Source organism: Loxodonta africana, chromosome 12 (genome assembly GCF_030014295.1).
Source record: "Loxodonta africana isolate mLoxAfr1 chromosome 12, mLoxAfr1.hap2, whole genome shotgun sequence".
NCBI classification, from domain to species: domain Eukaryota; kingdom Metazoa; phylum Chordata; class Mammalia; order Proboscidea; family Elephantidae; genus Loxodonta; species Loxodonta africana.
The window spans coordinates 78,799,067-78,819,169 of NC_087353.1; the positions used below are offsets into that span (position 1 = coordinate 78,799,067).

General features: G+C 43.8%; 1 protein-coding gene across 1 annotated transcript in view; it reads left to right on the forward strand.

The window, feature by feature from the left end:
* OTOA (otoancorin) overlaps positions 1–20,103 on the forward strand; it is an 87,521-nt gene that overhangs the window by 47,358 nt on the left and 20,060 nt on the right. The window contains exons 15-23 of the mRNA XM_023558998.2: positions 2,659–2,826; positions 3,544–3,693; positions 5,597–5,655; positions 5,846–5,963; positions 8,923–8,996; positions 12,602–12,737; positions 13,889–14,079; positions 15,817–15,910; positions 18,065–18,194. Of these exons, the coding sequence (XP_023414766.1) occupies positions 2,659–2,826; positions 3,544–3,693; positions 5,597–5,655; positions 5,846–5,963; positions 8,923–8,996; positions 12,602–12,737; positions 13,889–14,079; positions 15,817–15,910; positions 18,065–18,194 (1,120 nt within the window). The remainder of the gene's footprint in view (positions 1–2,658; positions 2,827–3,543; positions 3,694–5,596; positions 5,656–5,845; positions 5,964–8,922; positions 8,997–12,601; positions 12,738–13,888; positions 14,080–15,816; positions 15,911–18,064; positions 18,195–20,103) is intronic.

Consider the following 20,103-nt stretch of genomic DNA (forward strand, 5'->3'; position numbering starts at 1 on the left):
CCTTCCCACCCTAGGTTTCCTAGCTCCATCCAACCAGCTCCTTTCTGCCTTCTCATCCTGCCTCTGGACAGAAGCCGTCCATTTAGTCTCCTGTATCTGCTTGAACTAAGAAGCACTCTCTTCACGAGTATTATTTTCTGTTTTGTAGTCCAGGCTAATCTTTGTCTGAAGAGTGGGCTTCGGGAATGGTTTTAGTTCCGGTTTAACAGAGCACCCGGGGGCCATGGCTTTAGGGGTTCCTCCAGTCTCAGTCAGACCATTAAGTCTGGTCTTTTTACGTGAATGTGAGTTCTGTTCCACGCTTTTCTCCTGCTCCATCAGGGACTCTCTGTTGTGTTCCCTGTCAGGGCAGTCATTGGTGGTAGCCGGGTAACATTTAGTTCTCCTGGTCTCAGGCTCATGGTGTCTCTGGTTTACGTGGCCCTTTTTCTCTTGGGCTAATACTTTCCTGGTGTCTTTGGTGTTCTTCATTCTCCTTTGCTCCAGGTGGGTTGGGACCAATTGATGCGTCTTAAATAAGCACTCACAAGCTTTTAAGACCCCGGATGCCACTCACCAAAGTGGGATGCAGAACATTTTCTTAATGAACTTTGTTATGCCAATTGACGTAGATGTCCCCTGAAACCATGGTCCCCAGACCCCAGCCCCAGCTACTGTGTCCCTTGAAGTGTTTGGTTGTGTTCAGGAAACTTCTTAGCTTTTGATTTAGCCAGTTGTGCACTTCTGTATTGTGTGTTGTCCTTCCCTTCACCTAAGATGATTCTTGTCTACTATCTCCTTAGTGAATTCCTCTCTCCCTCCTTCCCACCCTCGATACCATCAAAGAATGTTTTCTTCTGTGTTTAAACCTTTTCTTGAGTTCTCATAATACTGGTCTCATACAATATTTGTCCTTTGGCGACTGACTAATTTCACTTAGCATGATGCCTTCCAGATTCATCCATGTTATGAGATGTTTCATGGAGGCATCATTATTCTTTATCACTGCATATTATTCCATTGTGTGTATGTACCGTAATTTATCCATTTGTCTGTTGTTTCCATTTTTTTGCTGTTGTAAACAGTGCTAGCAGCCTAACTTTTAAGCACTGTGCCACCAGGACCCCAAACTGCTCCTTAAAAAAAAAAAGCTCTTGCCAATTACTGGCAGGTGGGAATGTGGGCCCCGTATTGTGTGATCTTTAGTTTTTTTTTTTTTAAATAATCTTAAATATGGATTTTTATGGGAAATACTCCATTTTTTGTTTTTTATTGTGGTAAAAAAATATATGTATAACAAAACATTTGCCAAGTCAACATTTTTTTACATGTACAATTCAGTGACACTGGTTAAGTTCACCCTGTTGAGCAAACATCACCACTATTCATTTTCAAATTATTCCACCACCATTAACAGAAACTCACTGCCCCTTTAGCAATGACTCTTCCTCTCTGCCTTCCTCCCACCCTTGGTAACCACTAATAAGCTTTGGTCTCTATACACTTGCCTGTAAGTGTATAAGTGGGATCATATAATATTTGTTCATTTGTGATTGGCATATTTCACTCAGGATAAAGTTTTCAGGGTTTATCCATGTCATAGTATATATCAGAATTCGTTTCTCTTTATTCCGTTGTAAGCATATGCCACTGTTTATCCATTCATCTGTTGATGGACATTTAGGTTGTTTCCGGGAAATCCTTCAATTTTTAAATACTGCCAATTAGTTCAAATTAAACAAACAAACAAAAAAAATCCCACATCTCCTGGCCAGGTGTATCATTGCCTTTTTTTTTTAAAGGCTTTTTTCCTCTTGTGGTGAAAATATACACAACAAAGCATTGGCCATTTTAACACTTTCTACATGTACAATGTACAACAGTGACACCAGTTGGGTTCTTCATGTTGTGCAACCATTATCTCTATCCTTTTCCAAATTATTCCCCAAGCATTAACATTAACTCGATGCCTTCCAAACAAAAACACCCCCTTTCCCCCTCCTTCCCACCGCTTGTGACCACTAATAAAATTTGGTTTCTGTATATTTGCATATTTCATGAGTGAGATCACACAGTGTTTGTCTTTTTGTGGCTGTTTGTCTTTTATTTTGCTCAGCATGATGACTTCCAGGTTCATCCATGTTGTGGCATGCATTAGGACTTCATTTCTCTTCCTGGCTGAGTAGTATTCCATCCTGTGTATCTACGACATTCTGTTTATCCATTCATCTGTTGATGGACATTTTGGTTGTTTCCACGTTTTTGCTATTGTGAAAAGTGCTGCAGATGGACATTGGTGGGCAGGTTTCTGTTTGCATTCCTGCCTTCACTTTTTCTCGGTATATAACCAGGACTGGGATTGCAGGGTCATATGCCAGTTCTATGTCCGACTTTTGAGGGAACTGCCAAACTGTTGTCACCACTTTTTGATATTGGTGCCGTGGCCTGGGATAGCATAATAACCCCCCAGCAGAGTGTTTACCCCACTTCTCAGTCTTGGGTATTTACCTCTCTTTCCCGGTAGAAGGAAGGAAGGTCTGTGAGGACAGCACCTGTCTTGCTCACTCTTGTGCCCCCAGCACCCAGCCTGCTCAATACGTGGCAGACACTGGGCTTAACAAAGGTCTGAGAGGGGAAAGCCCAGAGCAGAGTCTTACCCTTGCTCCGGTCCTCTCCCAGGTGCTATCCTTCTACAACGTCAGCCAGATGGGCGTGCTGCTGGCTGGGGTCAGCACCCAGGCCTTGTACAGCATGGACCGCAAGGACCTCGTGCAGTTCATGAGAAGCACTGCGTCCCAGCACCTGTCCCATCTGTCGCCTGCCCAGCAGCAGGGAGTCCTCAGCAAGGTGAGAAGACGCCTTGTTCTCAGGCACGTGGCTCGCTGAGGACACGGTTTTTGGGGTTTTGTGAGTGGGCTGTAACTTTGGGCCGTTAAGTCAGTACCAGGATTATCTCAGCCTTCAGGCTGTACAGGGTTGTTCTGAACCTGTAGATTGTCATCTCCTGATGGTCTCCTTCCTGCCTTCCCAGAAAGAGCCCTTCAGGCCAGACTACATTTCTTCCAGGCCCCACCCCTTTCCCTAACCAGGCTAATCTGGATGTTCTCAGAGTACTTCTGGAAGCCCCTTCCATGGTGCAAAGTCACGCCGACATTCCTCCTTCTCACTCGGCAGTGGATCTCACTTGGCAGTGGGTCTTCGAGCCATCCTACTCTCTCACACCCGTTATGTTCAATTGCAAAATCTGCTAAGAAGCCAAACCTAGGGTTTTGGCGGAAACCACCAACAGCTCACAGAGAGCAGTAGTACATACAGTTACGATAGAGAGTTTGGGTCTGGGAATCAGACAGGCATGGGCTTGAATCTCACTTACCGGTTTTCAACCAATTACTCTTTAAGCCTCAGTTTTCTTATCTGTAAAATGGGAATAACTATAGCCTCTCCATCATAGGGTTGCTGAGTGGATCTGATGGATTTTGTTGCCTGCGAAGTGCTGGGCACAGTGCCTGGCTCTTACCCAAAGCTCAATGCAGCTTTTACAGGGCTTTCATTGTTTCTTCTCAGTTTTGGCAGATGACCGAAGCAGGAGATGCTGCCTCAGCCCTTGGAGATATACGAGGGGTTTTCTTTAAGGAAGTGTCTCTGTTCGATTTGTGGAGGGAACCTGGATTCAACTCTACAGTTCTAAAGGAAAAGGAGCTGCGAAGGAGTCAGGTATGACCTTGATTCCCATAGATCGCTCCTATATTTCTGACTTCCTGGCTTCTTGGGGGAGTCCCTGGGTGGTACAAACTCTCGATGCACTCAGCTGCTAGCTGAAAGTTTGGTGGTTTGAATTTACCCAGAGGTGCCTTGGAAGAAATGCCTGATGATCTACTTCTGAAAAATAAGCCGTTGAAAACCCTATGGAATGCAGGTTCTACTCAAACACGTAGGGTTGCCTTGAGTCAGAATTGACTCAGTGGCAACTTTTTTTTTTTCTTATCTTCCTGAGAATGTCAATTTTAAGGTTAATTTGGTAAAAGAAACTTACTTCTGTGTGATTAAATCCAGGAGGCAGACTAGCATGGTGTTCAAATGTTAGACAAGACGAGAGCATGGATTCCGGCTTTGCTATTTATTAGCTTTGGGGGACCTACTTTTAGCTGCACTCTATTCATTGAGGTATTACAAAGCCCTGCTCAGGTTCAAGCATACGGAGCATAAACTCTATATCCCTTGATGGGGGCAGTGACAAGGTTCTGGACGAGCATGTTAGGCAGGAAATACGGTTGCCGCCATTTTGGAAAATACATTCTTCCATAGATGACTTCAAGATGTGTTTTCTCTGTAACTGAATTGATGGAGTTGCCATTTCCTGAAATGGGGAAGACTGTTGGAGGACCCCAGAACTTGACCTTATGCCTGAGGAAATCTCTGGGGCCACACAGAAACACCCAGAAGTCACCTCTTCTGCTAGTTCTTTTGCCTGGGTCTTTATGATGCTTAAGGACCTCCTCAGTCAGCTGCCACGTCACAGATGCCTCTGCCTCACTCTAGCTCATAATTTATTCCGCTTGGGGAATTATTTTCAAAGTTTCAGAGTCCATAAAATAGACGGATGTTGTATTTGATCGCGCCTGTAAGTTAGGTATTCTGTAAAATTACATTCGTTAAAACAAATGACTCCCCTGACTACTATGTATTGTTCTCCTAGAGCGCTCATCTGGGAGGATTTGAGGGGAGCGCGGGCTGTGAGCCGGAGTTACTTTACTGATGGTATTTTCTAGTACGTTCTGGTCTATTCATCCATCTCTTCTGCTCTTGCTTTCTGGGATGTTGTGTATTCAGGAACCAGTGGGTGGAGATGTAAATAGAGGCTACGGACAGTCCCAAACTGGTCGAGGGCTTAAAGCACAGGAGACAAACCTCCAGCCTTGCTGCCCAATACCTTTGCTCCTCCTTCACCTCTCAGAGTATGAGGGTCACCAGGGGTGTAAGTGCATGGGCTCTGGAATCACATGGATACTGGTTCAAATCTCAGCTCTGCCACTTAGCAGTTGTATTTTCCTGGATAGGTAACAAGGAGCCCTGGTGGCACAGTGGTTAAGCACTTGGTTGCTAACTGGAAAGTCGGCGGTCTGAACTCACCAGTTACGGCGAGGAAGAAAGATGCGGCAGTCTGCTTCTGTAAAGATTACAGCCTTGGAAACCATATGGGGCCGTTCTACTCTGTCCTGTAAGGGTTGCTATGAGTCAGAATCGAATCAATGGCAGTGGGTTTTGGTTTGGGTAAATAACAAATGGGCCCTGGAGACACAGTGATTAAGCACTCAGCTGCTAATTGAAAGGTCAGCAGTTCAAACCCACCATGGGAGAAAGATGTGGCAGTCTGCTTCCGTAAAGATCACAGCCTTGGAAACCCTATGGGGCAGCTCTGTGAGTCAAAATTGCATTGAATCGAATCGACTTGATGGCAACGGGTTTGGTTTTTGATGTTGGGTAAGTAACATAACCTGTTAGGCCTCTGTTTTCCCATCTGTAAAATGGGCTCGTAGCATCCTTTCCTCAAGGGCCTCATAGTGTTGGACACACAGTGAGTGCCACATCCACTCTGGTAACTATTCTCTTTCCTTAGGCTTTGTTCCTGTATGAGCTTCTGTCAAAGACAACAAGAAGGCCCGATGAGCTCCTGAGGTAGGAGAATGTAACTGGGGCTGAAGAGCCCTTGGGAGCCTTATGCCAGAGAAGTCTCATTTCCCAGGAGGGAGAGCTGGACAGTTATGTCTGTAGCCTGTTTCATATGAAACCTGCCTTCTCTTGCTCCTTCTTTGCTCTCTTCCCTAACCCTTCTTCTTTCTCCCAGGTCTGCTGTTTTGTTTTCCAGCGCAGGGCAGCTGGTCAAAGGTGTGCAGTGCTCACACATTGAGACCATGAGCTCGGACACCTTCCTGGCCCATTTCCAATATTTTGAGAACAACCTCTCCTTGCTATCACCATATCAGGTACTGTTAAACATTCTGCCGCTTCAGATTTCTCTGTCTACCCAGGTGCTGGGCTGGGTTGACTGTGGCATCTAAAGATACTTATGCCACTTGTCCAGATGCAACTAATGATTTGGGACCAAATGTTGAGGCAGGTCTTCTCCAGTTTATTTTTTTAAAGGTCTTAATACCCGTATTGCTGCAGTCAACGTTCCCACAGGTTGATCATTCCACACTCAGATTTGAACGTTAAAATGCATTTGTAGGACTTACTATTTTGCATGTTCATTATTATGTCCTCCTGGGACGGAATGTAATCCCTCCTCTAACATTCCTGTCCTTTCTAGAGGTAGCCCTGAACGTGAGCAATACTCTAAGAGAATTTTCTTTTTCGTTTAAAACTTCATTTACCAAACTGTTACAAATCCCAAAAAACCATTGCCATTGAGTCGATTCCTACTCGTGGTGACCCTATAGGACAGAGTAGAACTGCCCCATAGGGCAGCTCTCAAGGAGTGGCTGGTGGATTCGAACTGCCCACCTTTTCGGTTAGCAGCTGACCTCTTAACCACTAGGCCACCAGGATTTTCCCAAACTGTTATAGAGACTCTTTAACCCTTAGGGAGACCAGAGGCAGTAATTGACTTTTCATAGTATCTAAGCAAGTAAAAAGATCCCTGTGGTGCAGTTTGTGCTCGACTACTAACCTCAAGGCTGGTGGTTCGAATCTACCAGTGGCAGAAAAAAGACCTGGCGATCTGCTTCTGTAAAGATTAAAGATCCATTGTTGTTGAGCCAATTCCGACTCATAGTGACGCTATAGGACAGAGTAGAACTGCCCTATAGGGTTTCCAAGGCTGCAGTCTTTACAGAAGCAGACTGCTACATCTTTCTCCTTCAAAGCAGCTAGTGAGTTCAAACGAATGACCTTCTGGTTAGCAGGCAACCGCTTAACCATTGCGCCACCAGGGCTCCTTTTCGTAAAGATTACAGCCAAGAAAACCCTATGGAACATGGGGCACTTGGGATCACCAAGCATTGGAACCCACTTGATGGCAACGAGTTAAGGAAAGAGCATTTGGGCTTTGAGTGTAAACTCCTGGCTCTACAGAATCCTGAGAGTGAGCAAGTGAATATACCAGGTGTCTTCCCAACTCCATTCTAGCTCAGAATTAGAAGTTTCCCACTAGTGAATTCTCTCCCCAGAGGCAGGAAGTGTAAAGCTTGTTGTATTATACTGTGGGCTCATTAGGGGAATATGCAGTTTTAATGAAGCCCTGTCACTGTCTGTTATATCAGTGGTTCTCAAGAGTAAGCCCACATCAGCATCACCTGGAAGGCTTATTAAAACACAGATTGTCTCCCTCCCTCCCCCATCTCAGAGTTTCTTTATAGTAGATCTGGGGTGAGGCCTGAGAACTTGCATTTCTAACCAGTTCCCTGGTGAGAACCATTGCATGCTAATAAAAGCCCTGGCCAGACAGGGAAGGTGATACTGGATTAACTGGAAGGAGGTCAGACCCGCTTTGAGGAAGACCTACATGTTTGAGTATGAAGAGTTGCCCCGCCCCTGCAATGAACCCAGACTCTCTGCAGTTCTTGGAACCTTTCAAATACCAGTTAATTAGAACAATTGCATTTATTTTCATTTTTGCTGAAAATGCATAATCATAAAAAAAAGCAACAATACAGGTAAAGTAACATTTCTCGTAAGCCTGCCCAAAGGCAGTAGTTCTCAATGGAGCAGGAGGCAGTTTTGTCCTCCAGGGACATTTGAAAAAGCCTGGAGACATTTTTGGTTGTCACAAGGGCAGAAGAGGGGGCAGGGGAGGGGAAGATGCTGTTGACATCTGGTGGGTGGAGGCCAGGGATGCTGCTAAACATCCTACAATGCACGGGACAGCCCCCCAAAATAAAGAATTATCTAGTCCAATATTATCAGTAGTGCTGAGGTTGAGAAACCCTGGGTTAGAGGTAACTACAGTGAAAAGCTTGTTTATTGACTTTGAGACCCTTTTTTAATATATAAATCAGATTTTTATGTAATTTAAAAAACATAATTAAGCTTACACATACTGGTCTGTTTCACTTTGTATATAAAAAGAAGCCCTGCTGGCGCAGTGATTAAGTGCTCGGCTGGTAATCGAAAAATTGGCAGTTTGAACTCACCAGCTGCTCCGCGGGAGAAAGATGTGGCAGTCTGCTTTAGTAAAGATGACAGCCTCGGAAACCCTATGGGGCAGTTTTACTGTGTCCTGTAGGGTCTCTGTGAGTCAGAATTGACTCGACGGCAAAGCATTTAGTTTTTTTTTTTAATATATATGAAAAAGGGCATGTATATCATTCCATATTAATTTATGTAAATCTACCTTATTAAACCGAAATAGTTGCATAGTATTCCATTGTATGTTTAAACCATTGTTTATTTAACCGATCCCTATTGAGGGACATTAAAGTTATACCTCACTTTCTTGCAGTTATAAACTGTGAGGTACATCCTCAGATGTAAATTTTGCCTCTGTTTATTTTGTCAGTTTCCTCATCCATAAAATGGGCACAATAACGGTACCTACATCATAGGATGTTACGTTAAAGAAATGAACGTGTATAAAGCACTTAGAACAGTGCCTGGCACACGAAAAGCACTATTTGTGATGATTTGGGACCAAATATTGAGCCAGGTTTATAATAATGATACAGTAATAATAGGAGCCCTGGTGGCCAGTGGTTAAATGCTCAGCTGCCCGCCAAAAGGTCGGCTGTTTGAATTCAGCAGCTGCTCCATGGGAGGAAGATGTGGCAGTCTGCTTCCCTAAAGATCTACAGCCTTGGAAACCCCGTGGGGCAGCTCTACTTTGTCCTATAGGGTCGCTATGAGTCAGAATTGACTTGATGATAATGGGTTTTGGAGAGTAATAAAAATTATTTGTAACCATAATTATTATTGAACTCAATTCCTAGAACTGCTTCATTCTTTCAGGTTAATTGCTTGGCGTGGAAATACTGGCAAGTTTCCAGGTCTTCTATGCCGCCATTTCTTTTGGCCACACTCCCGTAAGTGAACATCGATCCCACTTTCTGGCTCAGTAGTAAAACTGGTGGGAATCACTCAAGTCAAAGTGATTCTCTCCTCTTGGGTCTTCATAAGGAATCAGAGGTTGAGCAGAGGATGTCTTAAGACAGTTAATTTCTTGAGGACCAGGATTTAGACTCTGAGCCCCACATAGACATTTCAGAAGACCCTCTTGCTTTTTTTTTTTCCTGGAACTTAAAAACCAAAGCAAAAGCAGCTAAGTCTGAATGAGTGCCAGCGAAGCAAGTCCTGTCTGGGCTGGCCTCAGCTGTGTCCATGATCCAGGGAAACCAGGGTGGATGTGAGCAGTGGGCATTTCTCCTGGATACTCAGACTCCAGGCCTATGGGGAAGCCCTGCTTTTCAAACACTGCCTGGACACTGTTTCTCTCCTTTTCTCCTTCTTCATTTCTTTCTCCTGCCTCCTCCTGTTCTTGTCTTCATTCTTTCAATCAGATGAGAGCTTACTCTGTGCTAATTCTCAGAGATAACAAAATTTTTTCCAGTTTAAGAGGTTACGATCTCATGTGGGAAAAATAGATGAGCAGGAAGCCAATTATAATATCAAGTTGATATTTGGTTGAAAATGACAGAATCTTAACTCAAACTGCCTTAGATGATAGGAGGGAATTTTTGGTTCAGATAACTGGAAAGTTCAAGGGTGGACTTCAGGCATAGCTGGATCCAGGGGTTCAAATGATGTCATTTGTCTCCCTGTCTCTTGCCCTAGTTTTCCACTGTTGACTTCACTCTTAGGCAAGTTCTTTCTCTCTGGTGCCCCCTGGCAGTTCATCTTCCTAGATTCATATTCAAGGAAAAGGGAAAGACTTTCTTCCCATCATTCTTAATAAAAGTAATGAGTTCAATGTTTCTTGGCCTAATTTGAGCCACTTTGCTCCCCTCAAACCAATCACTGGAGTTGGGAGGATGGGTAGCTTTGACTGACTTGTGTTGCACCCCCGTCTGTATTGCACCCCTGCAGCTGGGCATGGAATTGGCTCCACCCTCTTAGACTTAAAGTGAAGGGGGTGGTTCTTCTTGAAAATCAGCTGTAATGGACACTGGGCACAGAGGAGGGACTATCTCCTTCAGACTGGAGAGTCAGGGGAGACTGAACTAAAGCTCGAGAGAGTTTAAGGTGGGTACTCCAGGCAGCTCACAAGAGACATCTCATTCAGTGGTGGATGAGGAAAGCAGAGCACTCAGGGGAACACACAGCGTGTGCATGCAGAGTAGCTGGGAGAGGGTAGGCCAGAGAAATAAGGGCAGCCCGATCACGAAGGGCCTCTTGTGGTACTCTGAGCTGTTTCACCTGCACTCTGGGTATAGCCATCAGATGTATGTTTCAGAAAGATCTTTGCCCCTGTCTGTGTAGAGGAGGGAATGCAGGGGGCCTGGCTGGAACAAGGGAGACAGCGGTAGCTTATTTTAGTAACCCAGACGTTGGTGTGGTTGGCTTCTTCCACTCATCCATGTCTCAGCTGCCTTAGAAGGGGCTCCCCTGTTACTGCCATCATTGTTCTCTATTACAGAACCATTTTATTTTCCTCTTTATGTTTATCACTAGCTGAAATGTTTCATTCATTGGTTTGTGTGTTTTCTTTCCCCCACTAGAATGTAAGCACCATGAAGGCAGGGGCCACTCATGCCTTGTTCATTGCCGTACCTGGTGTCTAATATAGCACTTGACATGCAGTAGATAAGGAGCCCTGGTGGCGCAGTGGCTAAAGCAATCGACTGCTAACTGAAAGGTCAGCAGTTTGAAACCACCAGCAGCTCAGGGGGAGAAAGATGTGGCAGTCTGTTTCCGTAGAGATTTATAGCTTCGGAAACCCTATGGGGTTGCTATGAGTCGTAGATATTTGTTGAATGAATGAAGAAATAAATAAGACAGTGGGAGTGGAGAGGTGAGAACAGACTTGAATGATATTAAGGAGATAGCAATGATAGATTTAGGAATAACCTAGGCTAGCACAGAGAAGGAGTCCCTGGATGGTATGAACTGTTTATGTGCTCGGCTGCTAACCAAAAGGTTGGAGGTTTGAGCATATCCAGTGGTGCCTCGGAAGATAGGCCTGGCAATCTATTTCCAAGAAATCAGCCAATCTAAACTCTGTGGAGTACTGCTCTACTCTGACACACGTGGGTTATTATGAGTTGAAACCGACTCAGCAACAGGTGGTGGTGAGGAGAGAGGAGGAAGAACATGTACCTGTTTGAGGGAAGGTGTCGAGTTTGGCTTTGGAATATTCAAATGGTGATGACGAGCAGGCTCATAGTTTTAGGGAGTGTTTCTCAACATTTATTTTTAAAACAGCTTTATTGAGATATAATTCACATACCATGAAACGTATCCATTTATAGTGTACAATTCAATGGTTTTCAGTATATTCAAAAATATGTGCAACGATAACGACAGTCAATTTTAGAGCATTTTCATTATCACAAAGGGAAACCCCATGTCCCGTAGTCATCAGTCCCCTGCCAGCCCCACCGCACTACCCTCAGCAACCACTGATCTACTTTCTGATTCTATAGATCGGCCTATTCCAGACATTTCATAGAAATGGAATCATATAATAAGTGGTCTTCTGTGTTTGGCTTCTTTCACTTAGTATAGTGTTTTCAAGGTTCATCCATGTTGTAGCGTGTGTTAGAATTTCATTCCTTCTTATGGCAGAATAATATCCCATTGTATGGATACAGCAATATAGGACATTTTGTTTATCCATTTGTCTCAAGTTCTTTAACTATAATCACCCCCTAAGGAGAAAAATTTAATTTCTCACAGCAAGAGAAATTATAAACTAAAGAGTAAGAGTTTGTCAAGTACAATTGAGCTTTACAGGGTCAAAATCATTGTAATATATATATATATATTTTTAATTTTTATCCCCAAGAACCAGTTTTCTCCCCATGAGAGAAGGGATTGCCTCTGTTGGTAATACATGGATGGTCAGGAGCTTAGGAGAGTGTTCTGGGCAGGAGATGATGGAGTTTGGAGTCTTTGCTCTTGTTTTTCTCTACTGTCTCCCCATCTTTCTTCCTTAATTTCTATTTTAGTCTCTCTCCTCTTTGTGTCTTTCTTTTCCATTTTTTCCTTTCCTCTCTCCTCTTCTTACCCCAACCGGTACACCAGTCAACATAAGTTTGTGGAGAACCAATTCTCTGATCAGTGGTGCTGGGACATAGAAAAGAAGCATGACGGGAAATTTGTTTCCTGCCATAGAAGGAGCAGCGTGGGTGGGATTAACCACCAAAAAGAGGCACAAAAATTGCCGGGGAGAGTTTATGTTAATGGGGGAGGAACAACTCAGAAAAAGAGGTGAGAATGGTTGCACAACTCAGAGAATGTAATCAGTGCTACTGAGTTGTGTAGAAACTGTTGAATTGGTGTATGTTTTGCTGTGTATATTCTCAACAACAACAACAACCAAAAATGAACTATATATATACATAAACCACTGGGGAGAAAAACATTTAAATAACAGCCTTGTGATAAGCTCTGGGCACGTGGGCCCGGAGTTCAGCGGCGAATACAGAGCAGCCAACTTTTCCCTCCTCCTGTACTCCCCATCTCTCTCCAGGGCCCGCTACTTGGCTTCAGTCCCAGCTTCCCAGTGTGTGCCCTTTGTGATCAGCCTGGGCAAAAGTCAATTGGACTCCTTGGTTTTAGATTCTCACAAAAAGAATTTGGTCCTCAGGAAAGTGCAGCAGTGCCTGGTAAGGACACTTTTCCTGGGTGAGACTTTCTCTGCTGTTCCTTCCCCTCTGGTGTCTGTGGACAGACATCATGGGGAACCCTCAAAGGGATCTGGCAGGGGTCTTGCCTGCTGTGATGGCTAGAGGTCTGACTAGGGAATTTCAGAGCTGGCTGGGACTATTTTGGCCCTTGGTTGTGGAGACTCCCAATTCCAGAAGAGAAAAGGCCAATCTAGAGGATAGGAAAGAGCTCTGTACTCAGAGTCTGGAGTCTAGACTTGGATTCTAGAATGCCTCTGCCAGTGATTAGTTATGTGGTTTTGGGACAAGTCATTTCTCCTCCCTGAGCCTCAGTCTCCTCATCAATAAGATGGGTGTAGGATTATTGAGGGGACGAAATAGGCAAGGCATTGCTTAATGCAAAGGCCCAGTGGTCAGACCCTGGAGCCAGATAGTCTGGGTGTGAATCCCAGCATTGCCACTAGCTGGTAGTTTCTTTAAAAAGCAGATAATATTAGTACCTACCTCTTCTGGTTGGAAACCCTGGTGGCTTAGTGGTTAAGTGCTACAGCTGCTAACCAAAAGGTTGGCAGTTCGAGTCCGCCAGGCACTCCTTGGAGACCTTATGGGGTAGTTCTACTCTGTCCTGTAGGGTTGCTATGAGTTGGAATCGACTCGACGGCAACCAGCTTGGGCTATTCTGGTTTCTTTGAGGATGAATGTGTTAAGACCTGCAAACGTTTATAACAGTATGTGGCACATAGTAAGCCTTCAGTAAATGTTAGTGATTTTTGTCATTTTGAAAGGCTGTCGAGTGCTCTGCAAAGTTTGAGGTGCTGTTTTTATTACTGTTGTAGAATTATTATAATGGTTGATGAAATCTGAAATATCCCCAGAGCAATAACAACAATGACAACAATGGCTCACATTTATTGAGTGTCTATGATGTGCCAAGACTTACCCATAACTGCTCCCCACTGGGGTTTTCCAAACTTCTGAGGCTTGCATCCAGGAATAAAATCAGGCCGGTGCCACCTATTACCAGTCCACCGCAGGGCAGCCAACTGAGATCCCAGAATCTTTACAAGGTTTGCGATTGGGAAGTCCTTTTGAAGGGATCATGATCTTGAGCCCTGCTCTATCCTCTCATCAGCTTCACTTGTCGGTTTCAGAACGACTCCACTGCCGACGAGTACGCCGTGGACATGCTGGGGAGCCTGCTCTGCCACTTGCCGGCAGCCATCATGGAGCACGGGATCACGCCCAGGGCCTGGGCTACCGCCCTGCACGGCCTCAGAGACTGTGCAGACCTCAGCCCGGAGCAGAAGGCTGTGGTGCGGCGCAGGCTCCTGGAGCAGCACGGGTGAGTGTCAGGCGTGGCAGCGGGGGTGTGGGTGTGGTGGGTGAAAGGGCACCTGACCCCTTAGATACTTAGGTTTCTTCTTTTGGCCTCAGATTCCCTGTAAAGTAAGAGCAATAGTAGGTATTCTGTAGGCCTCACACAAGACACCAGGACACTTGGCATAATGGACTGGAGTTTTGAAAAGATGGCACCTTACAAATGTAACATGGTGCTATTATTATTTTTTTAATTTAATAATGATGATGGTGATGCAAGCAATGGAGGCACTGTCAGCTCTGGGTGAGGGAGAGCTTCCTGGAAGAAGACAGGATGGTTCTGTCCCATGCAGGGTTTTCTGAGCTTAGGTTGGATATTTGAGTAGGACAGACAACAAATGTTTGAGTGATTACTGTGTCCCAGGCACCTGTCACCAAACCTGCTGCATGGATTCTGACTCATGGTGACCCTCTAGGACAGAGTAGAAATGCCCCATAGGATTTCCAAGTCTGTAATCTTTATGGAAGCAGACTGCCACTTCTGTGGACCTGGGTTCGAACCACTGACCTTTCAGTTAGCAGCCGAGCCCTTAACCACCAGGTGTCCTGTGTCCCAGGTGCTGAACTCTTAGTGTTTAAGGGTGTGGACTTCAGAGCAGGACTCCTTGAGTTAAAATTTTGTTTCTATCACTCACTGGCTCTTAAGAAATTTTTAATTTTTTTGTACTTTTAATTTTTGCATCTGTAGAATGGGGACAGTAATCGTCCCCATAGGGTTGTTGTGATGATTAAATGAGTGAATACATGTAAAGATTGTGGAACAGTGCCTGGCACACAGTGCTGAGTATGTGATAACTATTGTTATCATTAGTAGTGCTGAAGAGACAGCGGTTATAAAGGTGGGTATGGTTTCTGTCCTCATAGAACTTAGAATTTAGTGGCTAATGTTTTTAATCAAAGAATGGGGGAGGGGGGCAGTATCTCTTTGGCCAGGGCTGGTTCTCCTCTATTCTAGACAGAGTCTGTCCCTGCTAACTGGGCAGACCACCCTTAGAGATGTCACCAAATATAGCGTGATGCACTTCACTTTGGACATTGGAGACCTGTATTAAAAAAAAAAGTGGCTACTGGGTCAATGTTGTTATTTTCCTGTCAAGTTCAAGAGGAAATCTTGACTTACTTCAAGAAAAGTCTGTTTTGCTAATTTAAAAGAAATGTATCTCTACAATTCTATTGAGGAAGGGGAGGAAGAAAACACTGTGATGTAAATAACAAAAAAGCAATTCAAACTTAAAAAAGTGGGGATTTATTGAGTTTAGAAATGGAGTGCAATGGGGATTTATTGAGTTTAGAAATGGAGCGCAATGGAATACTCCAGGGGTGGACTTCAGGAATGGCTGGATTCAGGGGCTCCAATTATATCAGCAGGAATACGTTCCATTTCTCAGCTCTGTATTGGTGTGGACTTAATTTTCTCCACTTTGTGACAGGAATTGCCCCCCAAATCCTCCTTACTGCTAGAAATCTCAGGGGGGAAAAAAAACAGCTTCTCTGGTAATGCCCTCAAAATTTCCATGGATGATTCTGTTTGGCCAGCTTGCATCATATGCCCATTTTCTTGGTCAGAGAGATGGGGCCACGCAACAGCCTCTTCAGGTATAAGTATGATCTGTTCCTGAAAGAAAAGGATGCTGGTGGACGAGGGGAACAGATATTTATTAAAACTTTATTTTTCACCTTACCGCTTATTATCTTTTCTTAGACTCCCTCAGAACTGGACAGCTGAGACCACGAAGGACTTGGGACCTTTTCTGGTGCTTTTTTCAGGAGATGAATTAAGCTCTATCACCACAAAGGTACCTCTTAAGAAAGCAGAAGGAATTTGAAGGGGACAGGAAGTAGTCTCCTTCCATGGGTGGAGGCTGGGGAAGTAGTAAATATTTGCTGCACAATAATCGAATCTATCACAAAGCGCATCCACACACTCTCAATACCTCTACTTGTACCCACGAGACACTCGTTCTCACATATGCTTAGCAAGGCCTTACACATGGAACGTCACCCAGACTCACATATGCCCTGTACACGTTCTTACGTCCAGTCATAATAAAATCATTTCCTGGGTGTCCAAACATAGAGTCATAAACACTGGATGTGTAAATTATATATATTGATCTAATCTTCCTGAATTAACTTTTTAAACTGAAAAAGCCTTGCATCAACATGGTGAAGTCTCAAAAAGTGTAGAATAAATGAAAACTGAGTTGCAGAAGAATCTATATGGCAAGATACTAGTTAAAGTTTAAACATATGCTAAACAATTCTATATTTTGTTTATACGTTCATACCTAGAAAAGAGAAATTTCATAGCATACGTGAGAATGGTTAATGCCAAATTCCTGGTTACTTCTGGGGAAGGAGGGAGGCAAAAGGTAAGGGAGGGACCGATAGAGTCTTCGGTTGTATTTGTGATGTGTTATTTCTTAAGCTGAGTGGTGGGCATATGGGTGTTTTGTTGTATTATTCTTTATACCTTTTTATGCCTGAAATGTTTGACGAAATAAGCAATGCATGTTCCCAGTTAAAACAAATCCCAACTCAACCAAAGGATATATGATGAAAAGCAAGCCTCCCTTCTACCTGACACTTCTAGTTCCCCAGCCTCCCTCCTCAGGTACAATTGCTGTTCCCACTTTTTTCTGCATTCTTTCAGAAAAACCCTACCCAATGCCTATACACACTATCACTTTTAAAAATACAAAATGGAAAATACCATTCAGTCTGCTACGGGTGTTGCTTTTACAAGTTAAGTACTTATCTTAGAGCAGTTGCTTTCAACCTTAGCTGCACATTAAAGACAGTCCCCAAAGGACAGATATTTTAGGCTCTCGCTAAAATGAAATACCTAGGATAGGCATAAAGAGATCAGAGTTTAACACTGGTTGCCGGAGGCAGGAGAGATGGGAGGAAAGGGAGGAATCATTGTTTAGGTAGCATTGAGTTTTTGTTTATGTGTTCCCCACATTTTTTTTTTCTGGGTGATTTGCATTTTTCCCCAGAAAAATGGCCAATGGATATTGGAGATGGTTGCACAACCTGACTGATGTTAATTGGTCTCACTGAAATTGTATACGTGAAAATTGTTGAAATGGCGAATGTTGTGATATTTGTATTTTTACAACAATAAAAAAAATCAACTGGAAAGATTTAAAATGGACTGACACAGAACAAGCCAGAATCTCTAGAGGTGGGATCTGGGTGACTGTAAAATCCCTGGGTGATTCTTATGTACAGCCAGGGTTGAACTACTGGCTTAGACTGTGACTCTAATTCTGAAGATTAGCTCTAGAATAGAAAGAGGAACTCTAATCCGAGTGGTGCTTTTCCCTTTGAGGGAACTGGGCCACAGTGGCATGTAGATAGATGCATGAGAAGGCTTGCTTAATTGTCTGAGTTCATGGACAGGTCTTCCAACAATACCCTAAATCTTGACAAAGTGCCTTAGTTATAAATGAGAAATACTCACTTTCTCCAAAGCAACCAGAGCCTCTCATTGCTGGTTCAGAAATCCTCCTTCTCCTTTTAATGAAAATATAAAATTAAAAGCAGTACCAAACCAAAAAAGGGGTAGGCATACCTACATTTTTGGTAGATAGTATCAGATTGTCTTGCAAACAGTCCCACAGAAAAATGAGTGTGATCATTTACTACATCTTGGCAAGCATTGGGTATTATTACTTTGTTTTATTTTTGACAATCTGATGGATGGAAAATGATGTATCTTTATGTTATGTAGCATTGATTGGATTACTGTTGAAGGTTATTATAGGATTCTGTAGATACCAGGTTAGTTGGGCTAGGGATAAAATTTATAGGAGAAACTTCTGTAAAGAAAACAAAGCAGTAAACAGTGTTACAGTTTAAACACTTTAAACTCTGATTAAACTAGTGTGGCCATGTGCTTTAATTATTATTTGTTCTTCCTCTTTCATCCCCTTTCCCCCACATAGTTCCCTGATATCTTTCAACAAACAGCTTCCAAGATGACCAGGACCCTGCCCCCCAAAGAATTCCTCTGGGCTGTCTTTGAATCTGTTCGAAACAGCAGTGATGAGAACCCCAGCTCTGACCCCAGCTCTGGTGAGTGTTTCTGAGGAGGAATATCCCTGGGGGCGTTTGATCAAAGAAGTGTCACAGTTCATCGTGGGTTCACCTTTGGTGATCATCTCTCTGAGCATTTGCCTCAGCCTCGTCTGTAGCCTCTAGGTGGGCACTATGGTTTCTTCTGTTTCCTCCGTGAAGGAAACTAAAGTTTAGAGAGATTAAAGGACTCCGCCAAAGTCACAGGGCTAGTTAAGTGGCAGATCTTTGATTTATACTGGTGGTGTATTGCACCAGCTCGTGATGCCCTTGGAGGCCAAGCAGTCCAGTTGCAACATTGTAACCCCCCTGTGGTGTGCATGTGGATATGCGGAAGTTAGGCTTGCCACACGCCTCGGGGAGGGGAAGCTCTGTGCCGGCGCATATTCCAAGTTTTCTTATGTTGTCTGGGTATTAATTACTGCTGTCCTTGTAGTAATTGATGAATTAGCAGAAATTACTATTTGGTTTTATTTTTGTTAATTTTACTGTGTGTGTATGTGTGTGCATTCACTCAACAAATATTTGCTGCCAGGCTCTATTCTAATCAGTGATAAGATCAAGTCCCTGATGTTCTATTAAGCCATTTTTTTCCTCTCTAATTCTGTTGTCAAAACAAAACCTATTGCTGTTTTTTTTTTTTTTTTTTTTTTGTAGAGTCCATTCCTACTCACAGAGACCATATAGGACAGAGTAGAACTGCCCCATAGGGTTTTCAAGACTGTAATCTTTGTGGAAGCAGGCTGTCACATCTTTCTCTTGAGGAGCGGCTGGTGGGTTTGAACCACTGACATCTCGGTTAGCATCTGAGTGCTTAACCATTGTACTACCAGGGTATCACTGAATCCTATTTTCACTGGGGGTGGGGTGGAGAGTTTATAAGCTATCGGTCTTTTCTCCTCTTGAAGTGGATTGTGATATAGATGTTCGAGGACCACCCCTGGTACCCTTGATTTGGCCCTGTCTCACTTCTTGATTGGAGCCAAGCGAATTTCCATTAAAGGTGCAACAAGAAGGGAGTGGCCACAGGGCTTGCGAAATGCCCTGGCCCCAGGTAGTGCAGGTCAGTCTGCGAGCATGTTTTGCACTTAGCTGCTAAGACAAGAAATCTAGAATTTCTTTTAACACAAAGAGCCTTTTTTTTTTTTCCCCCAGGTTGGGCAAATCTAGGCCAGCAGAGGCAATATTTTACTTGCATGTTGATGGGTAACTGGTTTGGTCAGGTAAGGCTCAACTTATGCAAAGACCATAAAGAATGGGCTTCCCCTGTTGCTCAGGAAATGGGCTCCTCCCTCCTGGGACAGGAAGGCCACAGCCCCCCACGATAATATTTCTTGTATTGTGCTTTAAGTGAAAGTTTACAGCTCAAGTTAGTTTCTCATACAAAAATTTATACACACATTGTTATGTGACCCTACTTGCTATCCCTGTACTGTGAGAGCACACTCCTTTCCACTCTGGATTCCCATGTCCATTCAACCGGCTTCTGTCCCTCTCTGCCTTCTCATTTCACCTCTGGACAGGAGCTGCCTGTTTAGTCTCATGTATCTACTTGAATTAAGAAGCACACTCTTCGTGAGTATCATTTTTGTCTTATAGTCCAGCCTAATCATTGTCTGAATAGATTGCTTCGGGAATGGTTGTAGCACTGGGTTAACAGAGAGTCTGGGGGCCATGTCTTCTGGGGTTCCTCTAATCTCAGATCATTAAGTCTGGTCTTTTTACTTGAATTTGAGTTCTGCACCCCATTTTTCTTCTGCTCTGTCAGGGACTCTCTGTTGTGTTCTCTGTCAGGACGGTCATTGGTGGTGGCTGGGCACCACCTAGTTCTTCTGGTGTCAGGCTAATGGAGTCTCTGGTTCACTTGGCCCTTATTGTCTCTTGGGCTAATATTTTCCTTGTGTCTTTG